The sequence below is a fragment of the Haliotis rufescens genome, unplaced genomic scaffold (genome assembly GCF_023055435.1).
Source record: "Haliotis rufescens isolate VD_foot unplaced genomic scaffold, xgHalRufe1.0.p SCAF_1, whole genome shotgun sequence".
Lineage (NCBI taxonomy): Eukaryota > Metazoa > Mollusca > Gastropoda > Lepetellida > Haliotidae > Haliotis > Haliotis rufescens.
Window position 1 is genome coordinate 71,603,880 of NW_025963779.1, and position 8,925 is coordinate 71,612,804.

General features: G+C 41.8%; 1 protein-coding gene and 1 long non-coding RNA gene across 2 annotated transcripts; both read right to left on the reverse strand.

The window, feature by feature from the left end:
- Nucleotides 1–296: 296 nt before the first annotated feature.
- On the reverse strand, nt 297–4,576 carry LOC124139706 (solute carrier organic anion transporter family member 5A1-like). Its single transcript, XM_046506985.2, has 6 exons — nt 4,343–4,576; nt 3,211–3,397; nt 2,619–2,742; nt 1,956–2,110; nt 1,586–1,650; nt 297–977 (listed from the first exon to the last, which is right to left on the reverse strand). The coding sequence occupies exons 1-6, from the start codon at nt 4,443–4,445 to the stop codon at nt 748–750; spliced, it is 864 nt and encodes a 287-aa protein (XP_046362941.2). The 5' UTR covers nt 4,446–4,576; the 3' UTR covers nt 297–747.
- A 222-nt stretch (nt 4,577–4,798) lies between these two features.
- Nucleotides 4,799–6,373, reverse strand: LOC125372416. Its single transcript, XR_007218121.1, has 3 exons — nt 6,231–6,373; nt 5,692–5,778; nt 4,799–4,984 (listed from the first exon to the last, which is right to left on the reverse strand). It is a non-coding gene; the product is annotated as an uncharacterized LOC125372416 (long non-coding RNA).
- Between the last annotated feature and the right edge of the window lie 2,552 nt (nt 6,374–8,925).

Below are 8,925 nucleotides of genomic sequence, written 5' to 3' on the forward strand. Positions count from 1 at the left end.
ATGTGTTCATTCTCCATGCAACAAGAAATGCCACCCGTTGTTCAAATTAAACACTTGAAATGTAGAATTGTAACAGGCCTGTACTTCGTGAACATTCTAGGCAATATACCATCAACTAATGAGTAAATTTGGTGAGTGAGTCTTGGTTTCTTTTCGCCACTGCCAGTTTTCCAAACAGCCAGGCCACACACTGTAACCACCCATACCTAAGTTTATAGTCGACTCTATGTATGTCTCCACAGAGGTAGCAATAGAAGCACCCCTCTGCTTCCCCCACCCCTCCATCAAAAATCATAGCAATCTGTATATTTATTAGTGCAAGATCTTACATCATGCAATACAAGTGACAGTTTGGGAAAAGTATATCCGCCTGAGATAAACAAAATCAGTAATGCAACAAGGAATGAAAGAGGCCAAGTTAACAAGTGACTACATTCCAAGGCCTGGCGCCTATTTCCAGTGTAGGTCCAATCATAGATTTAACGCCTTGTACGAAATGGAAACGTTGTGATATTGTTAAATGCCCTAATTTGTATACGCAACAAAATAGCAGCAGGCACACAAAGTGGGATGCAACTTGGCTCGAGGCCACTCCCTGTTAAAGAGTGAAACGAAAAGTCCAGGTGTTGCCACGTCAGTGTGATGACAATGCATGTCCCTGAAATCAGCTGCATGGACAATCAGTTTAATTGTTCAAATAGTTTAATTGCCCATGCAGACAGCTGTGTGTCAACATATTCATACCAATCATACTGACTTGGCAACAGCAGGTCTTCCTTTATATGTTAGAACGCAGTACGCTAGAACAGCGAACAGGGTGGACATCACCAAGAGTCCTACGTTCGTTCCCGCCATCTTCATCCTCCATTCAACAATGTCGTATAGTGCGCATGCCCCACGTTTACCGCACAAGTTCCTCCAGACAATACAAGTGGTGTCGATGATCTTCCCATACAGTACAGGTCCCGGTATGTAGGCTGCAAACATAAACAAATGTTTAAGATAACTCGCTAGGTAGTGCAGTCGTGAATGTGGTGTAAGGCTGCGGATTCCGCACTGTCCAGTTGCTGCCCATTAGAAGTGTTAGGATCGGCTTTTTGAGATTCAAATGCGTTGTGATCCATGGTCTGTCAGCTCAATATCCGATATATCGTGCATTTACGGAATGAGTAACTTTTGGCCCTCATTCGATATTAAGGTGACAAGCTGTGCTACAGCTGAAATACTTCCTAAAGGTTAAACGCGACAGAGCTATACTCTTGTATTGTTTTGTAGAGAAATAGAAAATAGAATAGAAAATCAAGCTACAAAGAAAGACACATACCAAGGTTGGTTGATTGTTTAGTTGTTTTACGCCGCACTCAGCAACATTCCAGCAAATAATCGGGTCTGGACCAGACAATCCAGTGATTAATATCATGAGCTTCAATACACGCAGTTTTGATCGATGATATGCTTTAACCAAGTCAGCGAGCCTGACCACCTGATCCGTTAGTCGCCTCTTACGACAAGCACAGTCGCGTTTTACGACAAGCATGGGTAACTGAAGGCACTTTCTACCCCGGATATTCACGGGGCCACATACCAAGCAGAGATATCGCCAGTCCATAGATACTTGCTGCCATCGTCCTATCGCGTTCAGAGACGCTTCTGCAAAACAATCATAATCATAACAATAAATAGATGAGACAAAGGACAAAATAAATACAAGACATAACAAAGAAATACATTATCATTATCGTATGAAGGACTGGCAAAAACACTAAAATAATTCTGGTCATTTAAAATCATCTCTCCACAGCACACCTGACCAGGAAGGGTTCTGTTTGAAATATCTTGATTTCATATAATTTACTTACAATACGACTAGTGTATTGAAAGGACACGCGATAACGTCGTTAGGTTACATAGTGTCCTGATACCTACATACATTGGAATAAGGTATGTGATTGTACCTGATGAGGACCAGATAGCTGGGCACAATGGAGAAAGAGCCGACCACGGCATAAACAACTGTGAGCGCCATGAACGGGTAGAGTTTGAAGCAGTCCGTGTCACACATTCCCAACACTACTGCCCCACCTTCCACACCAGCACAGCCTCCATAGGACTGAAACAACAATAGCAACACTATGTGTAGATGCAAGAACACAAAAACTCTGAAACGCTCGCATCACAGGGAATTTATTGTCAGTGTCATATCTTTAAACGTTTCACACTGAAACACTGGGCTGGCAGTAGGGTAAACAGCCGTATACGAACACCAGCCTTAAAGTAGGGCATTGCAGCTTCAAAATACCATGTACACTAGGCTGACAGTAGGATAATGCAGCTTTGTACCAACGCAAGCCTTAAAGTAGGGCATTACTATAAAGGTAAGCTATTTTTCAGAGCATTATCATTTGCAGAAATCAAAGGTCTTCAATTAACTGCCGAAGGAGGGTAGTTGAAACGGCCGAGGACTTCTGCAAATGATATTGCCCTGAAAAATAGCATTACCGCCATTACAGCTAAAATGGATAGAATTTGTTATCAAATAAAAATATACAGCAATAACGGTTTTGAAATATTTACTGCAATCAACACTTGGATCTACAGTTTTCCCGAGAACTACTCACAATGCCAGTTGAATTCTGGCATCCGGGGTGGCACGGGGAGAAAAATGTGACATCATTGCCGCAAACCGGAAGAAAGTCGGTACCATCACACTGGCAAGCAATTGTGTTCAGTGTGCCATTTAATCTAGAGACCAGTTGACAATCATTATTTCGCTGGACGGTTATAAACCTTTCATGAACAAAATACAAATCCCTTAACACACATAAAATAGGTTTTACCAGGTTCTCCCTCGTTTTATGTTCATTGCAGCTTCACAACGATGATTGAAAGGCGTGTTTACCGCCGTGTATATTATCACTGCTTGTCGGCTTCGTGTGTAAGTAAAGCCTGAAGTCGTGCTGGTCGTACAAGTTTATGATTGTGAAGAAATCCAGGAATATTACGGGTGCGAAGGTAGGATTTAAACCCCGATTATCTGTTTCTGGTACGACTAAGGCGCACCTCTGCACAGCGAATTGCGGGGCCTCTAACCACTGTGCCACTCGTGCCCCCTTCAGCTGTGTTTTTTCAGATCGATATGCAAGAATTTATTCCTGATCTGTGCGTGCTATCAAAGATTAAAACCTAACGTTACTCTGCAAACATACTTACTGCAGGTTAAGCCCAGCTATGCGTGTGTTTGGACAACCCATTGTCATATTTATGCCTTCTGAAACTGTGGACAGCACCATGGCTCCAGTTGCAAATAAAAGACACCCCCTGCGTCCCATCTTAAAATGAGATACCACAGCCCCGCCGAGAAAGCACCCCACTCCACTCAGTAGCATCACTCCAATACCTGGCAATGCGAATATCCTTAATTATATAAAAATAAAGGGTACAAAAATCGCTCGAGCCGCTCAAATCGGAAGTACAGTAGAACACGGATATAACGAATTACAAGGGACCAGAGAAATCAGTTCGCTATACACGTCACTAATTAATGATAGATGGGCTTGTCGGTGATCCGATATCAGTTCGCTGTATCCGTTAGTTCGCTGTAGAAGGTTCGTTATATACGTAAATTTCATATGATATTATATAGGAGATAAATCGGGGATTTTTTAACAGTTCGTTGTATCCGTTTGTTCACTATATCCGGGTTCGTTATATCCGTGTTCTACTGTAACTCGGGAATGTTCAGATTGATTTAATGTTATTTTCATGACACAGTCAGCACTATTCCAGCTATTTCACCAATGCGGGTAAGTAATCGATGCTGGGGTTGACAAAGCAATCACTGATAGCGTAAGCAACAATCAACGTCAAACACTTGGAGCTTGGGACCAAGCTACATTCTGCCTTGAGATGACCTACAAGTGATTTGCTTCAGATTTATCGATAGCGTGGTGTAGCGCATGTTGTTGAACATCACTGAAAGCGAGTACAATGTGACATTTGTTCAGATGATCAACAATTGAGATCACGTGACTGTTGTTCAGGTGATTAAATTGGGTTTATGGGACTGTTGTTCAAATGATCAACAGTTCAGAAATATGTTATATTTAAGAAATATATTTCATATTGTGTTGGTTTACTGGAGAATGAACGCTTTGAACCGTTAAAGTTAAAATCGAGCAAACGCCATAGCTTTAAAACATGTGAAACAAACGTTATCACGAAAACTCTGTAGTGCAATAGATCATTGTGGGTGACAAAACAGTGAAAATCATACGTACAAGTTTACACCTAAAGTGTAAACAACAACGACGTGAACTATAAACAACATCCTATATATACCGACCTATAAACATGCTTGATTGCCAGATTGGAACATTGAACACGTGCTCCATGTACTTCGACCCAAAGACGAGGAGACTGATTGCTCGCATGTTGAGTCCCGCCATGGCCAGCAAGGTGAGCAGGTACACCGGATTTCTCACCACACGGAACACAGACTTGGGGACGTCTGAGGAGAGTGGAATGTATAGGTCACCATATGCAGGTAGAGATAGTTGTACTTGCTCAGTCAGTTTGTTAGTACTCAACGCTAATATCCGAGTCTGGGCTTTGAGGTCCCATCAACTAATAAGTAATTTGTACCAAAACATAATTGGTTGCTGCGTACAGAGAAAGTTAATGTCTTGAAGGACTGACAGAAGTTAATTGCGTCTCTAACGAAAGTCCTCACCACACCACATCATCCAGCGACCCCGGCCCCCCACCCCCCACCACCCCTACCCCCCACCCAACCCCCCGGTCTGGTTTGACAGCTCCTCAGTCGTCGGATATGGGTGCTGCTCAGTTGGGACCAGGGGCCGACTTGTCTGCTGTTTTGGGTAGAAGAACAACGGGACGGCTAGGACGACGGAGATCACCCCCAGCACCAAAAAGCCTAACCACCAAGCACCAATCCATCGTGGGTCGCGTCTCGTTAGAGCTGTGTCTGTGGTCAAAGTAGCGGTAGTCGTAATGCGTTATAACATAAACATGCTGCTATTGTCACCTTCGATGATGATAATGTTAACATAATTAATTCTGTGCTTTTCTAAGGAAATCAGGTATGGTTGATGTTTCAAAGTGTCCTGGCCGTGTGTCCTCGTGTTAACCACATGTAACCTACTCGGCGTGAATCACCCGATCATCATGGTCAGCTAAAGACTACAAAGAGGACCCATGCTTCCGTAGAAAGCCACTGGGACACTTTACATGGCTATGAGAACCGTTCCCTACCAAATTACAGTCATCGAATATGAGGTAATGAGCGAATGTTGTTTTATGTCACAATCAGCAATATTCCAGCTTTAGTATAGCCTGTAGATAATCAAGTAGTAAAGTCAACCAGGGCCCACATGCACAAAGCGATCTTAGCGCTACAACTATTGTAAGCCTATGTGAAAGAATGTTACGATCATCTTAGCGCTAAGATCGCTTTGTGCATGGGGGCCCAGGAGTTGATAATATGAGCAACGATACTTGCCGGTCGGACGACGATGATAAGGGCAGCCAGGGCACACATGTTAACAACCCTAAGCTCTGTTTAATAAGTTTTGTTCCAAGCATTGGGGTTAATGTTACGGTACCTGTAATGGAATGTTTTCGGGGTCGAGTATAAGATACATATAATCTCTGTTTACATATCATAACACTTACCACTCAAATCGACTGGTATAGCAGAGAAGATCCCTCCTAATACAAATGCAATTGCTAGACCGAAGACTCCAAGTGTCAAAACTGAACCTAAACAGAAACAAACACTAGCATGCTCAACACGATACTAACAAAAACAGGTACATTTAAATGACGAATGAACTATAATGTCAGAAGCCTTTTTTTCTGCATTGTTCCAGACGTAGTAATTAATATTTTATGAGAAACTGAGACATTGTCTCTGTGCAATTAGAATAATCAACACTTGCTAAATTGATACACAATAAATTGAACATAGCAAAGACACAAACAGATGCTTGAAAGACTTAAATAAAATTAGCAGGGACTCGACAGTTTACTATGGGCTAGTTCCCCTTTAACCATGCTAATCATGTATCAAGTTTATTTATAAAACTGTTTCGTGCATTATTAGTTCAGAAAGGAAGTCGTTAATTAATCACATTAAATGTGTTCTCATTGTCATATGGCTGGTACATTTGAACTCTCTTCCTAACAGAAATGTACACTACTCATTGTCTTACCTAACAGTACGCCCGTGTGTCGTTTCTGGATAACGTTGTTGTCAATGTACTCGGTGACTAGAGGTGTTCTAGGAGCTTTTACTGCATCCTGAATCAACAAACACACAGCGAACAGCCCTACTGACCACGACTTGCTTGGCGTCCTCCCGTCAACATCACAGGACATCGTTCCACGAACTTCTCGCCCTTGCCTTGTACACAGGTGAAGCAATTCCGAACTGATGTTCCTCAGCTCCGACGTCCAAGGCAAAACTGCAGGGTCAACAAAATGGGGAATACTGCATAGGAAGCTTGCACAACCATACATTGCAGTGCATACACCTAGGACCCGTGGGATATGACTCTTTCGGAGAAGGTGACTGCTGAACAGTATGGTTGTCAAAAAGCCGATGTCGTTGCAACTCATGAGGACCCCGCTGGTGGCGCTGTCAATGTTCAACGCCTTCTCTATGGCAGGAACCTGCGACGCTATGTATACTGTAACGGTCTGTAAGCAAAGGGAGGCAGCGCCTGTGGAGAAGGTGAATGAGGCAAGCCCAGTTATTCTTCGTCGCCATTTTGGTGTACTCTGTGCGTTACGCAAGCTTGTGTGAAGTTCAACCGGGTCTTCTCTGTCTCCGGCATTTACGACAGGTAATAATGATACTGATGTCCTAATATCTTTTTAAGACATAGCTGTGTTGCCTTTTAGGCAGGAATAGGTTACAGCTGAATGCGTATGCACTAAATCTGCGGCTTTCTGCGTTAGGTCCTGTATCTGTGACTCTGGCTCTGTATACTCAACCAGTTACTCTCTGGTTCTATGCAATGAAACTGCAACTCCTTAGATCGCGACTCTCTGGGGTTATCTGCAATTCTCTGGAACTCTGGCAATGCGATTCTCTTGATCTATTCACTGAATTCTCAGAATCCATGCACCCTATCTGCGATTCTGTTGATATAGGCACTGAATTTGCGATTCTCTGGATCTCTGCAATGAATCGATGGCTCTGTGCACTGAATGTGAGACACTGAATCTGTGACTCTCTGACTCTGAGCACTAAATTTGCGATTCTCTGGAGCTATGTACTGAATCTGCGACTCCCTAGATCCAGGCACCGAAACTGCGACTCCCTATATTATGAATCTCTATATTAATAATAATATTATGTTATAGCATCCTATATGTACTGTATCGTGAATGGATTATTTTAAATGGAACATTTTTTCTGTACTTTGCAATCTGTTGTGTTATTATTTAAACAACCAGTTGTTTTCATTATGTCATAAAAGAGATACAGAAAAATGTATGAAGTTCTGATGGATTTGCCAATTGTGAACTTATTAATGATATCATGTTTCATCTACATGTATTTTATCATCATCAGATTCGATTAAATAGATTATTATCATTCTGTAATTTGTAGTGTTAATAAACATAAACACACATACACAAATATTTCTTTGAAAAATACGGTCCAAAAGCGTTAGGGTTGTAATTAGATTTGGTGATAATCAATCTAAAACAGGTTTTCTTTTAACCAATGAGGGAAAACCATATCGTAAATACGTGTAGGTGATCAAACAATTCAGAGTGCTAAAATAAGGTTTGAGAATTTAATTTAGTTTTCGTACATTTCATATGTGACGACGTTACTTTCCAGATTGAAGGTGCTTTTATTAATATTGGTCTCTCTTACAAATACACTATAAAGGAAACTTTGGGGACGGGTAAACCAGTCACTGTGCAGTGTTGCATCAACAATATGTGCTAGAAGCCTATGTTCGTGGGTTCGAATCCCGATGATGACTGATTAATTGGTTGGTTGGCTGCTTGGTTGGTTGTTTAACGCCGCACTCAGCAACATTCCAGCTATATAACGGCTGTCTGTAAATAATCGAGTCTGGACCACACAATCCAGTAATTCATATCATGAGCATCCATCCACGCAATTGGGATCAACCAAGTCAGCGAGCCTGACCACCCGATCCCGTTAGTCGCCTCTTATGACAAGCATAGTCGCCTTTTACAGCAAGTATGGCTTGCTGAAAACCTATTCTACCCCGGATCTTCACGGGTCGCCTGATTAATTACTAGATTTGCTGTAGCCGACGTCGTTAAATCGGAATCCAATGACTTCATACAACCAGCTATAGGTATGTTGGTTCCATTTACTTTTCCCTTGATATTCTTGAACCTAGTTTACTGGGTACATAAAGCAGCGTTTTATATGAAATCATGTGGAAATAGTATTTTGGAACATCATGGTCCTTGATCTAATTTCCAGAACAATGTGGTGTCTTATTACAATGTGTATTACACGTCACGCCACTGTGCTGTAGCTTAGTGTAACTATGAAGCTAAAGTTAGTGCAATTTTTCATCATTTGACCTCTGGTGACCTTGACCTTATATGGAGGTCACCTAAAGTGTGGATGCGATCGAGACCGTGCGTTAGAGATCATGTACGCTAAGTTTAATCAAATTCCATTCTTAAATAGTCATGTTATCCTGTACACGAGGTTTTTGACGCCTGGTTCATGAACATTATCAGCAAATACTTATGGCTAATAGGTATGTGTCAAATGTGGTTTTTAATGTTTCAATAGAGCGTTTTGAAACCTGTGAGCAAGTCTTTGACTCAAGTAGATGTAGATAAAAACAGTATAGAGTTAAGGTAAACACATTATCTTGACTCACGGACCTTTTGGTTTTA